Source organism: Crotalus tigris, unplaced genomic scaffold (assembly GCF_016545835.1).
Source record: "Crotalus tigris isolate CLP2741 ecotype Arizona unplaced genomic scaffold, ASM1654583v1 scf7180000018477.2129921, whole genome shotgun sequence".
Taxonomy (NCBI): Eukaryota; Metazoa; Chordata; class Lepidosauria; order Squamata; family Viperidae; genus Crotalus; species Crotalus tigris.
Genome location: NW_024097029.1, coordinates 1,675,495 through 1,696,816, shown reverse-complemented (window position 1 = coordinate 1,696,816; position 21,322 = coordinate 1,675,495). Strand labels below are relative to the sequence as shown.

At 37.2% G+C, this 21,322-nt stretch overlaps 1 protein-coding gene across 6 annotated transcripts in view; it reads left to right on the top strand.

Annotated features, from left to right (window-relative positions):
* The window catches only part of COBLL1 (cordon-bleu WH2 repeat protein like 1), a 120,706-nt gene that overhangs the window by 23,906 nt on the left and 75,478 nt on the right, over positions 1-21,322 (top strand). For 4 of the 6 annotated variants that reach the window (XM_039352793.1, XM_039352794.1, XM_039352789.1 and 1 more), the window contains exon 1: positions 10,362-10,438. The exons of 1 other annotated variant lie outside the window; for it this stretch is intronic. In XM_039352793.1, the coding sequence (XP_039208727.1) occupies positions 10,377-10,438 (62 nt within the window). In that variant the 5' untranslated portion in view covers positions 10,362-10,376. Of the gene's footprint in view, positions 1-8,026; positions 8,116-10,361; positions 10,439-21,322 lie in introns of those variants that run through there. One more of the 6 variants, XM_039352791.1, reaches the window with a different exon arrangement.

Below are 21,322 nucleotides of genomic sequence, written 5' to 3'. Positions count from 1 at the left end.
TTGGCCAGTACTGGTCCACGGACTGGGGGTTGGGGACCCCTGGATTATTATATCTGTACTGTGAAATATTGAGCTTTGAATTGATTTTATATGCAGTGACTAGAGAGAAAGCCTTCTGGAATATATAGGTAGTCCTCAACTTACAACAACTCATTTAATGACCATTGAAAGTTACAACAGTACTGAACAAAGTGACTTTCATTCTTACATATGTTGTGGCATCTCCATGGTCACTTGGTCAAGATTAAAATGCTTAGCAACTGACACATATTTATGACAGTTGCAGTGTCCTGGGGTACATGATCCACCTTTTTTGTGAGCTTCTGAGAAGCAAAGTCAGCGAGGAAACCAAATTCACTTAACAACCAAGGCACTTAACTGCACTGATTCATTTAACAACTGTGGTAAGAAAGATCGTAAAATGAGCCAGAACTCAAACATCTTGGTTAGTGACATAAATGTTGGGCTCAATTGTGGTCGTAAGTGGAGGATTGCCTGTACTTGCCATGAACACTAGTGCTGCATTGGGTTTATTTATCGTGATTCTGTTCTGTGGTGCATTCAAGAAAACAATGTTGATAAACCAGTTTAAGAAAAGATCTGTCACAGAGAAGCTATGATTCAGTGCCAACTATAAAGCATAGGTAGAGTTTCGGGCGAAGCCTGTCTTGATTGATTTCTAATTCCTACTAGATTGGCTAAACTGTTTGCCAAGTCACTCCTGGAACCGTAGTTTGCTCTAAACAAAGAAAAATCAAAACTTGCGCTATGTCTTTATAACTTCAAAGATGTAATTGTTCAGTATAATGTATATTAGAGCTGAGTTTTGGCTATATATGTGTCTGTGTGTATAAAATCTAGCCCATTTATATAATGGGAGCTGACAGAGAGGCAAAATACGTTTTCTGTATACATTTGGAATGGAATTCTCAATAAAATGTTTATTTTTGTTACTAAATTGTTCTTTAACTTTTTTTAATGGAACAGTGTTGAAAGCCTTAGGTATATTGAAATTAACTTTTTCTATTAGTTGCAAATAAATTTTAGCTGCATTACATAATTATTTACTAATGCTTGTCAGCAGCTTTACAAGAGTGTATTATGTAGATGGCCAAGAGCTGCCTGGAATTGTGGTGGTGCAAAAAAGAAGCAAATAAACAAATGTTACGGGAAAGGAATTCACTAATATATTAGTATAAATACATAGAGTTTATTTGTCTTTATAGCACATTCTTATGGTAACTGAGAGAAAGTGGCTTGCTCCAAGTAATACAGTCTAGCCTTCCCTAATCTGGTTATTCCCTGGAACGTTGGACTGATGACCATGCTGTGGAAATTGGAATTCAACATTTAGAGCAGGGGTCTCCAACCTCGGCAACTTTAAGACTTGTGGACTTCAACTCCCAGAATTCCTCAGCCAGCAAAGCTGGCTGAGGAATTCTGGCTTGCTGGCTGAGGAATTCTGGGAGTTGAAGTCCACAAGTCTTAAAGTTGCCAAGGTTGAGGACCCCTGATTTAGAGCATTCTTTGGAAAGCACAAATTCCTTATATGTGGCACAAACTGTAAAAACTTTGACCCATAGAGATCTTAACATTTGACATTAAATATTTGGAGTTTCTATTTTTCCATTTTTACTTTAGTGCTTACATTTGGGTTTTTATGTGTTTGTATGTGTGTGCACACACAAATACATGCATTTCCTGCACAACTCTCATTGTTTTTCATTTTATTGTTGGCATACCTTATTTTCTGCCCCAGTGAAAGTAACTTTATGGGCCTGAAACGCTTTATGAGATTAGAAATGATACTGTCTATCCTCCCATATAAAATTAGAAGAATAGTTTAAAACAGACATGTCAAACTTGCGATGTCACATGACGTCGCGCAAAGTATCGGGACAGTTTTGCCATTGCCGGCAATGGGGTGGGCGCAGCTTCCGCGTGACGCACCCGGCCTGTAGGCCGGCAGTTTGACACCTCTGATTTAAAACATGATGTCAGTGGAAGTGTAAGGTGGTTATAATCATCTCACTTCCCAATAATTAAAAAAAAGTGTGTGTCTGCAGAAAAGAAAATATGTGAAAAGAGAAATACTGCAAATTATTTTTCAAAGGAATATTTGCATTATTTTAAAGCTTGACAACTTGAAAAAGAGATGGGCTTCAACTCCCAGAATTCCCCAGCCATCATTGAAGTCCATTCTTCTTAAAAGGTCCTAAGATTCAGGAGGAACTGAATATACTTGTGCAAAATTAAACAGCAGCATATTTCGGAATATGGTGTGAAGCACAGCCTTCTCGCTTGTTCTTGTGATAGCTCAGGGATCTTCAAACTTGGCCCTTTTATGACTTGTGGACTTCAACTCTCAGAATTCCTCAGCTAGGCATAGTTTAATGATGAGGATGGATTTAATGATAGTTTAATGATGAGGATGGGTACATTTTCTCCTAAGGCAAGGCTAAGAGAAAGGAATTTAGCCCATATCCATAAAACAGGAATTAGCGGTTGAACAACAAATTCTGCCCAAAATAAAATAACTGGCAAAATTGGAAGGTATAAATTGTAAGGAATATGTGGAAGTTGTTACATAAAGCCTGAATTCTAATTATATAGCTGCATTTACTTAGAGAAAACAGGATGCTAGTTCTGCAAAAAATTACAGTATAAATGAAAGGATATGCTTCTATTTATAGTAGGAAGAGTTAGTTTTAGTTCACTAAATTCAGATGAGTACTAGTAGTTTCCATGCTTTACAAGGATAAGCTGTTCTTTTTCAAGTATTCTTTGCTAAAAATGTCTAATACAAAGACTTAAGTTTAAAAAAGGGTCTCATATCCATAATGAATAGAATTTCTTATAAAGTACAAATGACAAAATCTTCCATCAGCACAGGTTTTTACAGAGTGCTTTTAAACAGTGGGAGAGTTTTTTTGGTTATAAAGATTGTCAGTATGTTTCATTTCAAAGTCTTAATTATGAATTATAAGCTGCCCGGAAACATTGGTTGAGATGGGTAGTCATAGAGGTTGAATAAATAAATTACATAAATGTATTATGTACTGTATTCCTATTTGCCCAAATGATTTAAATATAAACAGGAAAGAGGAGCAATCTCTCCTCTCTCTCTCTCTCTCTCTCTCCCCCCCCTCTCCTCTCTCCCCCTCTCTCTCCCCCTCTCCCTCTCCATATTTCCAACCAAATATCTCCAATTCAGATCTTTCCACTCATTTTGTCTCCCCCCCACATCCCCGTTAGAGATTTTGTGGAAAATCAGTTATCAACCACATCATTTATCCCGACCTTATATTGAGGCTGCTTATATAGATGCTTTTTTAAATACATTTTCCCTGTTAGGAAAGATTCCCTCTCCCATTCCAAAGGGTCTTAGAATTTTGCCAACCACAAATGAAACAGGGAGAAATTTCTGAAAGTTTTAGCTAGGATGAAAATATTGAATAAAGAGCTGTTGTGTTATTACCATTGAACGTACCTTGCTTTAAATAATCCAGGCAAGACATTGAGGAGTTAAATCCCTGCTTATTTCACATGCTGCCTTATGAGATCTTGGAATATACATGTGTGTTTTTTCTTTATACCCCATTCCTCATGCATTGCATTGATTCCGGGTTCAGTTCCTGGAAACGTTAATTAGAAGTAGCAGGAAGCAGGTGATGAGAAAGATGGGACCCTGCTGAGCTTCTGCTGCTTAGAATAGTCTTCTCTATTGGCCTTGGCCCACTTCCTTTGTTGTTGGTCATTTCATCCTGCTAAGAAGATCACTATTGTTTTGGATTTTAAGGTCTGCTGTTCTGATATAAGAGAATTATTTTCTGTTACTTTAATGTGAGGTCTTCATTTTACTGTCCAATTCATTTTACTGTCCAATTTCATACGAGCAGTTGTAATTGCTCATTTACCCTTATCAGGTAGAGACAGTCAAATCATTTTGCTGCTTGGGCGCCAGACAAGATCATGCTGTTCCATATTATATGTTCAGCGTGGTGGGTATTTGAAAGTAAATGTTAACTTAAGTATTTGTTAAGGGCATATGAACCATGGAACAGCATTCAGTTAAAATATCCATGTGCAAATGAACCAGGATGTTAGGAAGGTATTTTGATTAAAGAGCCTTGAAATCAAATATACTAGTTGAAATTGTAATACTGTTTTTTGTTTCTCCTAGTTTTTGAAATTGAAATGCTATAGGCAGATAAATTGTTGTAAACTCCCTGTTGGCATGAGCATGCAATGCACAGAGTTTTCCATCTGAAGCATCTGCCCAAGTTGATTTTATATGGCAGGCATTAAGAGGCATTCTTGCTCATCTTATGATCACATTACAGTTAGATAATTGGAAGCAGCTACTAGTCAGACATTTGAGTTTATTTACTGTTCATCTTTAAAAAAAAACCATCTGCCATAGAATGCAGACTGAGCAGAACAGTAGCATATCATTTATTAAGCTTCTGGATAAATGCAGTTTGAATAATGTTTCATCATATCATTTTATGTTTAATGAAACTGTATGCCTGTTTAAAATAACATACAGAATCAAACAATTGAAAGTTTGGTCAGTTACATTACATTAATAAATTTCCTCTAATGGCAAAACCGGTTACTTATGAAGAATAATTGTTATTCTCTGCAACATTACGGGAAACTCGCCAAAATGTCTCTATAAGTTGGGGACCTTTAAGAGCAGGCCCTTTGAAGAGGGCAACATGATGCGGAGGAACTGAAGGTTGATTGATATGAATAGTTTTGTTGTAATAGAATATTGGATTCCTCCTATATCTTTTCCCGAGTCAGATTTAATTTCTGAACAGCTTTGATTGATGGATTGTTGTGCTCTCAAGTATATTGATTTTTAGCAACTCACATAGGCAGACCTCTCCCAGGTTGATATGTCCCCATCTGGTCCTTTAGATCCTCAGCAGTGTACCCATCATACTTCAGTTGAGTCCCTCCAGCTTACTAGTGGTCATCCTCTTATTGTCTTTTCTTCTATCTTTCCCAGCATTATGGATTTCTAATAGAAGTTGGTCTTTATAGAATATGTCCAAAATATGATAATTTGAGCCTTATCATTTGTATTTTGAGTGAGAACTCAGGATTGATTTATTTTATGATCTATGTGTTTATTTACTTACCTGTTCATGATATCCTCAAGAGTCTTATCCAGGTCCTTCCAGTTTTGCATCGCTGCGAGGCGGATGCAGGAAGGCAGGATTCTGTGCCTGATTTTACCCTGCTGGGGGGCCCTAAAAGGGCTTAAAGTAGTCTTGAAGAGGTGATGAAGAAGGAGGGGTGCCTCGTCAATCACGGAGAGATGGTGGTCTTTCTGTTCGATCTGAGAAAAGCCCTCCAAATCGGCAGGGGAAAGACTGGCTACATTCCTGTGGCCAGCCATTAGCTGCTGACAACCAAAGAAGAAAAGCACTAATTAGCATTGTAAACAGCATGGTTGGAAGTGGGTGAGAATATTGATCCTTTCTTTACTATTTTACAACTGAATTTCCACGGAAAGGCTCCCAAGAACCTAAAATCTCTGAACGTGAACGGAAGCAGTGTTTTAATTTCTTTTATGGGAGACAGAAATACATAATACTGAAGTGGAAGTAATATAAAGCTACAGTTTTGATAAATTTGAGAACTAAGATAATTGTTAAGATTTTCTCTTGGAAAAAAACAACAACATCTGAGGTAAAATATTAGAAACCAATCCTTTGTCTTAAGAGTGGAAAATGGATTTTGCTAATCACATCAAGTAGATTGGCATGGTTGAGTATATTGCAACTATTTCCAAGGCTAGCTTCCTGGCTGCTTGGTTAAGACTCCTAGTCTTAAATCAAGCTGGCAATAAAGGAAAATATGGCATACTTATCACCCTGATCTTCTTGGACTATAAACACCTATAGCTTGGATTTTTAATCTCAAGAACTATTGGGAGAGAAAGAAAAATTTGACTCAATGTCTGGCTAGACTTTTGAGCTGTTTTCAGGGTGGTTGAACATTCTGAACACTTTGAACATTGTGGATTACAACCTTGCCTGATCGACAATTCTTGGACACCCAAGCTCACTACAAAAATGCTTTGAGGACTGGACCCATATTCTGGAACTTATTGGATTATAAAGGCTACACATAAAGACCAGACTGGGTGAAACCTTGTTCTATTCTTATTAAGCCGAGGTGGCACAGCAGTTAGAGTGCAGTACTGCAGGCCACTTTAGCTGACTGTGTTCAGCAGGTCAGCGGTTCAAATCTCACCGGCTCAAGGTTGACTCAGCCTTCCACTATGAGGACCCAGATTGTTGGGGGCAATGTAAATATATATATACGTTGCTTACTGGTGTACACCGCTTAGAGAGTGCTTGCACTTAAAGCAGTATATAAGTCTCATAAATAAATTAAGAGTGGTGATAAGTGGTTCCCAACCTTTTCTATACTCTGCACCCCTAGAACGCTTCTGATATATTCCCACATCCCTTACAAAAGTTCAAAATAATGGCAACATATGATGCATATACACTATAATTTTGAAAACCCAAGTTTTTGCACCCCCTGGAATATCATCTCACACCCCTGGGAACCCCTGTACTAGAGGATCTCCAGGAATGATGCCTGAAGAAAAAACAAGTACCTTTCAGAAGGAAATATACTCTATGCTGCAACTAACTCACCAAACAATTGTCCATGAGATGATAATATAAACGAGCAAATCTCCAAATTAAATCTATAACTAGAAAATTTGACTACAAAGTATGAACAAATAAACCAGAAATCAGAAGAAAGCAGAAGAAATGGACCTAGAGATGGAAGATATAAAAGAAGGGATACTATTCAAGACCTAGCCATAACAACAAAAATGGAAAAGATGCTTTAGCCCTTACAAAAGATACCTATAGAGCCTGTCACAACTTGGGAAACATATAAAAGTGGGAGTTGCATAAATGGGCGGACCTAAATTGTCTTTCTCGTGCCAAGCAACTTTTACAAAAATAGAAAGAAAATTCCTGGGCGATTTAATTGCCTTGGCTTGGAAAGCTATTTGGCAAAAATTAGATTTAAATTTGACCTATTAGAGAGGGCTTTACTGGATGACCCTTAGATATAATTAGACTATTAGAGATACAGGGAATATGAAAATATGGCTTGAATACAACTTTTAGATGTAATTAATAGAGAAAATTATACCTGACAAAGATATTTCAAATATTGATAGGAAATCAAACCTTAACAAAAGCATGAAAAACAAATATTGATGAGGATGTTTATATCTAACTTTGTATACATCAATAAGCAAGAATTGTAACTGTAATGAAGGGAAAATGGAAAAAATATGATATACATGCAATACTGAACAGATTTATATTGAAGAAGTTAATGTTAAATATGTGAACTGGTTGACTAAGCACTAAAGACTGGAGGCCACAAAACCTTCTGTGGTTATCACATGCATAGCATAGGGAAGAACAAAATATATTCTGTTTTTCTAAAATCTTGACCAACTTCTTGGTCTTCAAACTTGGCCCTTTTATGACTTGTGGCTGGCTGAGGAATTCTTGTCCACAAGTTCAAGTTTGAAGACCTCTGTCTTATGACTGTTATGCTCAGTTTACCATGGTCTTGCTTTCCTTTTGCTGGGATGGACAAAGTCAGTTCAGTTAACTATAGAAACAACTATGAGATCTAAATTCTTCTTAGCATGGGAATCTTTCAAAATGAATAGGACAATTTGTGTTTTATAGAGCATTAACTATTCCACATGATTTTATGAGAGCATCTTAATCTTCCTGATCCTAGAAAATTTTTTAAAGAGTATTCTTTTATCTTTCTGCCTTTTAATAACTTTTCTGTGCCACTGTTACTTTATTTTGCTTTTATGATTTTTCCTCACAATTCAGATTGAATCTATTATTGTTTTCAGGCCTCTTCCTTCTTTAGGAAATCTGCAGATGCATGTGAACAATTGTATTTCAGAGATATCAAGTAATAATATTCCAAATATTCTCTTTGTTTTTAGGTGGATCTTGTACACAGTATTAATTTAAAGGAAGATTTATCTGTTCAGGAAATAATAAACAGAGGACAGATGTACAGCTAAGTAGTGATGTAATACCCACATTTTTTCTGTGTTTGCATGTGATGAATATAAATAAAACAATAAATGTACTAATCAATATTTCATTTGGCAATAAAATTGTGTGGCTGAATATTTAGTTTTAAAGTCCCTGAGACATAAGGAAATGATTGTGGCAAATTTTATTGCAATTAAACTATTAATGTTTTTTTTTAATTTTAGAGGAACAAAAATTAATAAATTTAAATGCAATTATTTTAAAAAATCACTTTGGTACCAAAATACAATATCTTTCTACTAATTTTTATTCTGACATTTATTTATTTATTTATATTGTTCCTCAGTTATTAAACTGTAGAATTGAGAGAACATGAAAAGTGGCTTAGTTAAGTGTGATTTGGCAGAGAATATCATAAGGGAAAGCATAAGGGAAGATAAGTACATACTATCACCTTCATAGCTCCAAGCTTTTTACTAGGGATATAACATATAGCAATTACGTGTAAGACTATATAATACAGCTCTGCAAATGTTTCAGGTTCAGATAATTTTGAATTTGATTCTTTTCACGTCTAAAATGTCCATCTTGCATTTGAAAGAGGCTGTTTTGATCATTCTGGAAGTGATTCAAGTCCAAATTTCCAAAATGACTAAAACAGCACATTTTGAATGAGAAATAGCTACTCCTAACCTAAAATCTGTTTTGAATTTAAAAATGCTTTGTACACATGACAGGTAGTCCTCACTGACTGCCTTGATTAGCTACCGAAGTTATGACAACGGTATAAAAGCTTTGCAAGCAGTCTTCGCTTTTATGAACATTGCAGTGTCCCACGGTCATGTGATCACCATTTGTATACTTCTCAAGCAGCACACATGTATGACTATTGCGGCATCCCACAATCACTTTATTGCCACTTATGCGCTTCACAGTTGGCTTGTAGTAAGCTGAATTAGTAGAAAAGGCAGAAGTAAAATTGTAAATTGCGGTTATATGATGTTTCACTTAATGGCTATGGCACTTCACTTAATGGCTATGGCACTTCACTTAATGACTGAAGGGGAAGTGATGTCATAAATCCATCATAGTGAGATGATTTTCCACTTAGCAACAATGGCGCTTACTGACTGAGTTGCCGATCCCAATTGTGTTCATTAAGGGGGACTACCTATATTGAATATCATCTTAGAAGCTGTGACAAAGGAGAGTCCCCAATACTTTTGAATCTATCCAGCATGTAGTTCAGAGACTGATAGATCATGTGAATGTCACATAATAGCTTTAAGTGCCCTAAACTTCAGTTAATATTTCCAGCCTCTGTGAAAAAATGAAACAACGAAGATCAGGGCTTTTCAACCAGTCATGCGGGTACCACGTGTGGTACGTTGGCACCTGGCAGGTGGTACGCGACCATCCTAGAAAAGTGGTAGCGGGAGAGGGGAATGAGCTGAACACGGTGGCAGCACCACACAAGCCTGAGCGAGAGATGGCTGTCAGGGCTCAGTGGAAGCGCCAGGATCAGCGCTTCGGGGCTGTCAGGGCTCTGTGGAAGTGCCAGGATCAGTGCCAGGCTCCAGTTGGAGCTCGGCGCTGATCCTGGCACTTCCGCTGAGACCAGAAAAGTGCCAATCAGCTGGAATGTTGCAGCATCTCCAGGGTCTTATGATTTACATTCAGATGCTTGGCAACTGATTCATATTTATGATGGTCACGGTGTCCCAGGGTTATGTGAAGTGACCAAAACCTGCTGCAACCACCCAGCAGACGGGGGGAATAAAAACCAAACATCCCCCACCCCACCCCCGCTGCCAATCCTCAACAGAAATGCTCACAACAATGGAAACCTCGGACAGGAGGAAGAGCGCCACCGGCGGGCAGGCAGGTGTCTTGCTCAGCTGTGGCTTGGGGGGCACTTTTTTCAGTGCCATTGTAACTTTGAACAGTCACTAAGTGAACTGTTGTAAGTCGAAGACTATCTGTACTTCATCACTTTTTTCCTTTTTTTTTGGGTCATCACGTTTTTGACGCCTTTCTAGGCGCCTGGTGGTACTCGGATATTGCCACATCCTAAAAGTGGTACAATGGGTGAAAAGGTTGAAAAGCCCTGATGAAGATAACCCAATAAACAAACATACTATACTGTACATATTAATTTTTCTGTTCAGTATAAGCAAAAGAAAAATAAATAATAGCAGTTAAAAGGTGGATCAGTGTTTTGTTTTTTATTTGTTAAGTAGAGCAACCTGCAGGCTGAAGGAGCTTATATCGGAGTACAGCGTATACCACTTTATTATGGAAGGATCTAAAATATTAAACTTTACTTTTGGTCTGGGATGGTGGAGAGTTGAATTACAGTACGTATTTATTTTACTTATTGGGGGCAGGGGAGCTTGGATAGATTTCACAACTTTTTGTGGATTGTGTGTGTGCAGTGTCACATGGAAAGAAGAAACTTAACCCTGTACAATCACTTTCACTTTTGAACAAGGAATGGGGCCTGATTTCTAATCCACCCCCATATATGGTATAAAAGTGATAAAGCAGGCCTAGATAAAACTCTTGTCCCATGCCCTGAAGATTTTGTTCATTAAAGTAAATCATTAGCAGAGTTACAGATTAAAATCTGATGGGGGCAGAGCAAGACCACATGGCTCCCAGATTTTTCTGTTATGTCACTCAGAAATAAAAAGAGAAATAAGCAGTTTGGATGTAAGCCAAGGCTCATCAGAATGTGCAAATAGTTTCACATTTCACTGACTTCAGTTATTGGCTTGCATTCTTTAGTAGGCATTTTCCCACCTCCAGACTGATACTATGGTGTTCCTATTTACCTCTCTCTCTAGGTCTAAGGAAATGGCTTATTTAATAGTTGGCGTTGTACTATCTGTTCTTAAGCAGAAGAAATGATAGGCAACTGAACCAGGCAGGCAAGCTTTGATCTTGTTTTTTCTTACCTTCTGACATGTTCAACTCTAGTTGAACCTAGCTGCATTATCATTTTTTCCCTTCAATGTTCTTCTGTCTAGAGTTATATACTTTAGCAGTTCTCCTAGTCTCACCCACCCAAATCTCATAAATCCTAATTGGAATTAGTTGCTCAGCCCATCTTAGATTTATTTACCATCCATCTTTATTCTGGATAGAAACTGAAGGAAACCCCTTCCATCTTCAACAGCTACTAAAGCTGTCTAATCTGGTTTAGCTATTGTGGGGTCTCTAGCTGCCAGCCAGATGCTCTATGGCTCAAATTCTCCTCCCTGGAATCCTTTCTGATATTGACAAGTCATCTTGGAGGTTTTGGGACTTTCCCTCCTTCATGAGGAGCGAAACTATCTTCTTTACCTTTCTCCTTGTCAGCAAAGCAAAGTACAGAAATAGAAAAGGGAGTTTGTTTGAGTTATTTATCTCAGCCCAAGCCATCTCTATAGTTAACATAGGTATGTGGAACTGCATCTAGATAGTACCAAGCATTGCTGACCACAAGCTTCAATTCAGTTCAGTTCAATTCATTACATCTGTAAAATGACCATTAGCTCGTCATATTAACAATAACATTAATAATAAAATATTAATAAATGATATTTAAATAATACATAATAAAAGTAAGTAAACAAGGCAAGGGGATTGAATATTCATTAATTCTAACTCATATATGCAGGCGTTTAATCATTCTCTTTATTTGGGAAAAGTCAACATGACCTGTATTGAGTAGTTTGGAAAGATGGAAGTAACCATCTTCATGCCAATAATCCAGAGGGGTAAATTTGCTAAAGAAAGCAGTGGAAGAAAAGTATTTCTCGTCATAGCAAAACATATCTGTGAAATAGTATTTAACGTATTTGTATAAAATTGACATTCCCCTTTGATCTGTCTCTAAGTAAATTTGATGGAATATTTTTAAACTTCATTTTCAGAAAGCCAATCCAATGCTAGTTTCTTCAAATGACTTGAGGAACCTTTATATATCTATTTTAAATAAGATTCACTGTATAGGGAGCAGCTGCAGCAGGGGGGATTTTGCATAGATTTATCTTGTGCTCCAGTTGCGCCCATTCCTGGACTGGGAGACCTTCACCACAATCATTCCCACCCTGATCATCTTCCAGTTGTATTACTGTAATGTTTTATTGGGGGGAGCTACCATCCAGAATGCAGTGGCGCATGCGTTTCTGCCTATGGTTTGTCTATGTTTTGCTGCTGCTATGGGAGTTACACTGTCTTCCATTTCTTTTCTGCTGCTTTTCAAGGAGCTGGTTATCACTTTTAAAGTCTCAAATGGCCTGGGACAGTTGTCTCTCCAAGTATATCTACCCATTCTATCAGGTCTGATAGGGTGGACATGCTCCAGGCCCCATCTATTGGGACCTAGTCAGTATGCCTTCTCCATAGCATCCCCTCCTTTTCATACACACACACACACACACACACACACACACACACACACACAAGATTTGACAGGCCCATACCCTCCTGGCCTTCTGAGAACTCCTGAAGTTTTGGCCCTTCCCACAAGCTTTGGGATAGTATGTGACTGGAGCCCAGGAATTACCAGTACACTTATTGTTTTATTATTGTTCTAGCTACCTGGGATTATGATACATAAGATGAGTGGCTATATAAATCTTTTAAATAAATAAAATAAAATAACATCAAGCAAGAATGTATGCATTATAATGCATTTGTATAGTGGAACCCCTACTGAATGTCTTAAGTTTTCTTTGATTGAATGTAATATTTTCTTTAGCATTTGTGCATGTTACATTTGATCTAATAAATCATGCTAGAAGTTAGATGGCGGAATCAGGCCTTTGAACTGCTGGTCAGGAGCTCCTGTTATTAATTTACCAGATGAACCTTACCTTTCTTGAGATTTCTTTCAAATAATTCCCAATTAGTACTTTGCTGAGCATTCTGGTTGCAAAGCAGTCTACAAAGAGTGTGGGCTTCTGAGTTCGTCTGGCTTAGGGTCTAATATTACATAAATTTTTGGGCAGACTTTTTTCATTTTTGAAAAAGCCAGTACCATCAGCGATGAGCTTTGGAATTTTCTTGTTTTGAGTAAAGAAATTCTGCTTCTCAGAATGGCTGCCCCTTGGGATAGGAAGAATTAGAAGAAGTTTGCTGTTTAGCTAACATTCTGATACATTTTAACTCAATTACCTCATTGCATGAAACTTTGAAAGTTTTGTAATATGTTAGAGCGAGAGCATGTTTTGTGTGTGTATTTTGGAAGCAGATCTGTTTCAATATTTTTGGGAAGATAAAGTAAAAAAGCATTTTAAAAAAATCTTGTAGCTTATTGTGAAAGAATGTTGTTACATGATTAGGCATTTCCTTAACACAGGGGTGTCAAACTGGCAGCCCATGGGCCAGATGCGTCACATGTAGGCCATGCCCACACCGATTCCTCAAAGGCAAAAAACGTTGTGATATGTCAAGTGATGCGACCGAGTTTGCCACCCAGTTTGGACCAGTTTTTTGAGATGATTTTAATTTTAGCTATTTTAGCTGTTTTCTGGTTTACTGAATAAACTCTCCTTTAGGTGATTGTACTTATTATATCTTTTAATAACATAAGTTAAAAGCATTCAATTCACACTCATATTTAAGCCTTAATATAGTTGCAACTCATCTGAACAGGAGGTTTGGTCAGAGAAAAGAAATCGAGATGAGTCCAAAGTCAGGTCTCTTTATGTTACAAAGATCTGTAGCTTGCAGAACTGTGCTGCTACTTAGGGGAAGGGAAGTAAAAGGACTTGGCCTGCTTGACCCAAAATTTATCTTATATATATTAAAGGTGGAGAACGATGACTTGTGGACTTAAACTCCCAGAATTCATGATCAAGCATGGCTGGCTCAGGAATTCTGGGAGTTGAAGTCCACGAGTCATGAAAGGGCCATTGTTCCCCACCCCTGCTGTATATCGATAGGGTAGACTGTGGAATCAGAGATGTCCTCAGTTATCTGATGCTTTCACCAAAATCACCAAAAAGAACTTTCAGATAGCACAAAGGAAGTTTCACTTCTTATATATAAACATTGGCATTTGCTTTGTCTTGAAGCAAATGCCAATGTTACAAAGTGTAGATCAGTGTTTCTCAACCTTGACAATTTTAAGGCATGTGGACTTCAACTCCCAGAATTCCACAGCCAGCATTGCTGGCTGTGGAATTCTGGGAGTTGAAGTCCACGTGCCTTAAAATTGTCAAGGTTGAGAAACACTGGTGTAGATCTTTTTTTTTTTTTTTTTTTTTGGAAGTCTAAACCATCTGATGGGCTCAAATTTGCCTACATTTGATACAACAACCTCAGGTTACACCAACTGGGATCTCTGTCCATCTGTCTGTCTCTCTCAATTTGCAGTCTTCCAAAATTGTTCTGAAGATAAATAAAGGGCAAGAACAGGAGCCATTTTTTTTCAGCTTTGCACTATGTGCATGGAAGGGTAGGAAAAATAACTATATAGTTACCTGTCCACATATTAGTTTTCTATAGATTTTAAAGGAATACAGAGACAAAATAATCTAAATCTCCTTTGCCACCATGTGTGGAAAATGCGCACCCCAATAAAGACTTGAAAAATGGAACAATCATCATTATACTTCCCTGAGTTTGTGGGGAAAATTCTTAAGGCATGTGATCTTTTCTCTTTCATGTTGAATACAAGCAGGTAGGCCCCATGGAAAATGAGATTAGGAAAATCATGTTAATCATAGCTTTGTTTAATTTGTCCTTCTAGGGTGTCAAGAATATGCCAAATAAGATGAAATAAATCAAGTGTCTTCCCATACCTAAGGCAGTTTAATAAGAGAGAGAAAACATATACTTCAATGCCACATATCATCTGCTCACAGTAAATGCAATGGATTATTCTTTTAAGTTTCCAAAACTGCAGGCATTTGTCTCTATGAAACTGCTGTGCCATCATTTCCATTAACTCTTTCTGTGATGGAATAACAATGATCATCTCAAGAGTTCAAGAAAAGTCTGTTGTTGGCATGAGTGAGTTGTAGTTTGAAATTAAAGTTTGTATCTTGAAACATACAGTGGGTACTTGTGGGTTTTTTTTTTATGTTTGTATTTTCTCAACCCTTTCTCCCCCTGTGACCTTTGTTAAGATGTTGTTTAAGTGTTTTGGTGAATTAGCTTTCCAGTGGCCTTATTACATTATCCCCAGCTTCTAGCAAATTGGTGAATTAAAGTTATGTATTCATGGTGCAGTTGGTTGGAGCCTTAAATACTCTCAAATGCTTCTTGGGACCGAGACATAAAATGGCCAGTTAGATGCTCAAGAAGAAAATATGCCTTATTACTTCTAGGAACCTGCTCCTGAAAAACTGACTGTTCCTCAGTCATAGTTGTTATCACACCTTTCCCTAAGGGCATGATCCAGACTACGGGTCTTCTCAGATATAGCTTCCATTCCTATACCTTTCCCCCCAACATCATAACTGCAAGTAGAGGCTACCTGAGGCAGACATTAAACGAGGACTAGCTTTTGTGCTTTGTTTTTATATTTTTTTGACCTTATACTTGTTCTCTGCCCAGAGGTGGGCTATTAATATTTTTAAAATAAATAAACAATTGGTAGGTTTAAGAATCATAACAGCGGAACCGGTGTAAAAGAAATAAGGAAATGGATTACTTTGTAGCAAAATTCAGTTAATTTAGGTACTAATAGGTTACAAACATCATGGTAAAAATTTCTGAATCAGTTGACAACTGATTCTATAAGTTTGGCAGAGTTGCAAGGTCTATTTAGGGCAGAAAAATTGTTAGCAGGTGGCACCATTAATCTCTGGATTGGAATGCTTTTAGTTGAAGTTCTGGCTTCTTCAGAGTACCACTTTAAAGGCTAAGTTTCCAATAAGAAAGAGTTTAAGCATTATAATTGGCATTCTGAATTCCACAGAATATGCCCATCTCCAACAATGTTTGTTGCTTTGAATTATATTCCTGATATTAATTTGCCTTAAGGCTAATGTATTGTGTTCAGATTCCCTTTTTATTTCCTTTTCTCAGATAACAATGGTGAACTATTATATAATACCAACATTAAGAATTTCTGAGCATTAGACCTAATTATGATTAGCAAATCAGTTTCTGGCTCTACTTACGAACCCTGGGTTAGTATTTGCAGCAACATGTTTAGCTTCAAAAGGAAGAGAATAAAATCCATAATCCCTTCTCCTAGTCATGAATTGCATCAAATGGGTCATTCTGCTCCCTTTTCTATCCCTGCAAAGTCCTCAGGTTTCCTTTTGAACTGATTTGGCTTGTACACATGGAGTTTGAGAGAAGATCAAAGGAAGGCCTGACTGCAGAACTGAAAGGTCTCTTGCATAATGTCCATTGTTCCTAGTATCTAGAATTCTGCATTGGTGCCATGTTACATCATACTGCTACATACTCCTGTGCTTTCCAATAATGACAACTATGCAAGTCTTTGCAAAGTTCTTTAACTGGTTTTGTTTTTCAATCTATTTATTCTAGCGAGTGAAAACAGACTTACCCAAAGCCTTCTAGATTTAATTTACTAGCATCAGGTTTGAAAGCAGGTGCAATTTTGTATCTTTTAATCTGTTTTTATGTGAGAGGTTGATTTTCGTAGACATGGATGATTGTGGCAATCAGAATAGAAGAGGAAAATTCATTATCACGCAAACAATCAGCGTGTGATCTTTCTACTCTCTTATTCTGACATATTGAAGTATTATGTTCAAAATATGCTCTGCCATTACTGCAATTTAACAAAATGCTAATGAGAAATAAAGGTCAAGTACTCATGTTTCAGCACAGCATAACCAGGTTCCCTTGCACAAATCAGCAGTTCACCAGTTTTTAAGATTTTTGATTATTCTGATTGATTGGATATTTCTGACTAGGTGCTTGCAAAAAAAAATCCTTAAGCTAGTCCTCTCCCCCTCCCAGGAGTATTCCTACATGCTCTATTTTACCCAGGATAAGAGTTTTCTCCAGTGGAATGTTAGGAATGTGTTTGTAGTTAGCGTGTAAGTGAAATACATGAGATGGGAGTGAAGGATTACTCCTGTTTTAAACTATTAATTTTACAGTAATAAAAGCTTGAAACAAACAATTATACAGATTACAAAAAAACTGCAGTTTTTCCTAAACAGAAAAATTCCAGAATTAGATACTCTTCATGAACTTCACAGAATACATTTTCTTCCACACTTTGGTGTTAATGTTATTTGTGGCTCTGCAAGTGGCAGTGTTTTGTGTAAAACTGTCACTTTTTATTCCCAAGATTTTTGGTATTTAAAGTTGAACTTGTGCAAATTACTTCAGAGCTTTCTTGCCCATTAAAATAAAGGAGAATCCCCTATATCGCAACCTAAACCTATCAATTTAAAGCTGCATAGATTCTGCTTTCTTAAAGAGAACTGGTTTGATTAGTGGTTAAGACAGCAGGCTAGAGACCAGAAACTGTGCATTCTAACCTCACCTTAGGCATAAAGCCAGCTGGATGACTCTGGGCCAATCATTCAGCCCATGATGTGAGACTTGACAATATGCTGGTTGGTCAATTCCTGGTCATAACCAATGGATCAACCCTTGATTGGTCCAAAAAATAAGCAGACCCTGCACTAGGAAGAAAAAAAAAACACTTTTCCTAAAATGAGCCTAGCATGAGATGTGGTGGGTTTTCGGTAGGGCCTCCAGAGCCACTTGTGTGAGATTAGTAGCTGTATAAATCAGATAAACATGACTTTCAGTCATTTTTGTAAATACGAAGGTTTACATAGCTTCCATTTGATTAAAGTGGAAAAGAATTGCTGTTCACTATAATGGTGAGGAGGACACGGTGGCTCGGCGGTTAAAGGCCTTAAGTTTGTCAGATGGAAAGCTGACAGGATTCAAGATCCCAGTGCTGCATGATGGGGTGAGCTCCCATTACTCCTGCCCATCTAGCAGTTTGAAAGCATGCAAATAAGGGTAGATAAATAGGTACCACTTCACTGGGAAGGTAACAGCATCCCGTGCGCCTTGACGTATAGTCTTACTGGACAAAGAAAATGTCTTTGGACAAGACTGATTCCCTTGGTGAAGAAATGAAGCCAAGGATTTTGGCAGTGGTTTGCTCTTGAAGCTGGTTTCAATTTAGTTTCTGAACTTACCAGACTAGGTAACATCAGCAGCAGGATTTTCTTGTCCTGTTTTTCTTAGCTTATAAATGTCTTGTGTGCCTGGCTATATTTAAATTCTGAGCAGCTGATTGGTTCTCTTGATGATTGGCAGTTTGAATGGTCTGGTTTCTTACATATTCATATGCTGGATCTAAATCAATATACTTGTTAATTGCTCCTTTGGTAGAATACCAGGCTTCAATAAATTCACATGTGTGGCGGTGTTGGCATGCCCAATGACTTTTGTTCCTTCCCAATTGAACTGGTGTTTATTATTATGAGATCAGGGATTTTTGGTCGTTCCGTTTAACGGCTAGTTGATGTTCATGAACCCTTGTTTTCAATTGCCTTCCTGTTTGTACCACATAACTGGCTACAATTGTTGCAATTAATTTTGTATGCTATGTTGCTGTTGTCTTCCTTCTGTATTTTGTCTTTAACTTTAGATAGCTCTTTTTTGAGTATAAATGTGGGTTTGTGAGCTATCATTATTCCCAGGGGTTGCAGTATTCTGGCAGCCATTTTGGAAGTTCCTTTGATGTAGGGCAGGACTTGTTTTTGTGTTGTGGTTGGCTGTGTATTGGACTGGGTAGAGGAAACCTTTCCCTTTATAATGGTTTGACCAGATCCATATGTACATTCCATAATTTACTTTTGAATGGGAGTTTATGCAATTGGCATGCTAGGAGACTTGAACTAGAATTTTTTTTAAATATGTCAAATAATTTGTATTTTAGTGACTCTCCTAAAGGAGTAGTGGGAAGTGAATGAACCTCTTGAGTGTTCCTGATAACTTTAATTTCTTGGTCAACATTTGCACTTTGTCTTGAATCCTGTGATGTTTCCATTATGTTCCAGCAATTTGTATATGACTAGAGTTTTCTTTTTTTAAAAAAACCTCCAGCTCAAATAGAATAGTGAATAAAGCAATTTCCTTTCTATCAACAATGTCCTTGTCCAAACCCTTGTTTATTTTGGTGTTGGAAGTTTTAAATAGAGACATTAGGCAAGATGAGAGAATAATGGGTATAAATATCAAGAAAGAAGTTTACAAATTGAGGGCATTTGCTGATGACTTGGTTATATTCCTGCAGGACCCCCCCAAATAAGATAGAATATATGTTGAGGAAATTAAATGAGTTTGGGGTTCTAGCAGCTTTTAAAATAAACAGAAAACAACAGTGTTGATCAAGAATATGTCCTCCCAGGATGGTGACATATTGAGTAAAAGGTCTGGTTTCAAGGTTGAGAAAAAGATGAAATATTTGGGGGTTATGGTGACAAACACAAATACAAAACTCTTTCAAAATAATTATGTACCTCTTTGGAATGATATAAAAAAGGATTTACAAAGATGGGACAAACTACATTTATCATTACTGGGCAGAATTTCAGTAATTAAAACGAATGTTTTACCAAAGATATGTCTAATGGAAAGAGAACTGGGAAAAAAATTTGGAACTCTGATTTTATTTATGGTGACATCAGCAAGATTGCTCTATGCACAAAAGTGGAAGGATGCCTCAATTCCTGCCATGGACGAATGGTTACAAAAGCTGATGGAATTAGCAGAGATGGTCAAATTGACTGTGCTGGTTAAAGAAAAGAACATAAGTACTTTTATTTCTACTTGGAAACTGCTTCTGGACTTTGTGCTTAAGGTGGGAAAAAATGATATCATGATTTTGGGTTTAACCAATTAGACTGATTTCCCACTATAGAAATGGCTAGTGCATACTATTATATAAAATGTAAAAAGTTGAGATCTGATTTTAATATCTGATTTTACTGCAACAGAGAGAGTCGGAAGTCAATGCCTTTTTTTCTTCCCCTCCCATTCTTCACACCTTTTTTGTTTTCCCTTTTTCTACTGTTGTCCCCAACTATTTGCTTTTGTATTTTCACATTTTATGTTATAAATGAATACAACTAATAAAAAACCCAATTTCCTTTGGTCCAAATGATATCCAACTCTAGTCCTTATTTAACATTAAGCCATATTACGGTTAATATTAAGCCATGTTTTTGACATACAATACGATGAAATGCAGACTTCTTTTAACATCTACAATGGAATTGATCATGTGTGGCACTTCTAAAAGAAGAAGACACACACTATGACATTATGTATGCATCCAGCAAACCTCATTTTTGCATGAAACAACAAATTAGAAAATGTCTTATTTTTTATGAATACACACACTAGAATATTTTTAAAAGCATTTGTGTTGATTGTCATACTTCAGAACTTTGCTTCTGATATCCATGAGTGTTAAGTACTTGTGGTTATCTTTCTCAGTGTCTATCAATTTATACGTTTTAAAAGGATTCTTCTAGATCAGTGGTATCAAACTGCCGGCCTACAGGCCGGATGCATCATAGCAAAATGGCGCCCACCCCATTGTCGGCAATGGCAAACAAGTCATGATACGTCGCGACACGTCACGTGACGTTGCGAGTTTGACACCCGTGTTCTAGATCAAAAACAGAAAAGGGAAATACTTCTGGCATATTTCAGAGCAGTGTACCAATTCCTGTGCTGGAAGCTTGCAATTTGCTTTGAAGCATGGCTGCTTCCCAATGCTGTCATAATTCTTAGAAAACAAACAAAAGTGGTGCTTCATTCTGAAGTGTACCCTAACATTCTGGGGGCTAGAATCAGGGGCAAAACCCTTCATCGCAGATTTATGTCTGACCAAGTTAATTAGGGCAACTTTCTGTGAATTGGCTCTCACAATCTGGAGTCACTATTGGCACGACACTTTATTTAATTCATCAGTTTGTTTTTCTGCCTTTGTTTCTTTCAAGCTCTGAGGGTAAAAATGACAAAAATTATAAGTTTGTATTAGAGACTTTGCAGAATATTTTCAGACACTAAATAAACTGATTTATATTATTGAAGAATAAAGCAACACTGAATTAGACATTTGTGTAGGTTGTTAATACAGATAGTAATTAACTGCTGGTAAAGGTAAAGTCCTCTTGAGTTCAACTCAACCTCTCAGGAATTCATAGATATTTCCAAATAGTTTTCTTAGCATCAATAGATTGCCATTGCCTTTTTTTCTAGAATGCTTTTTGATTTTCTAG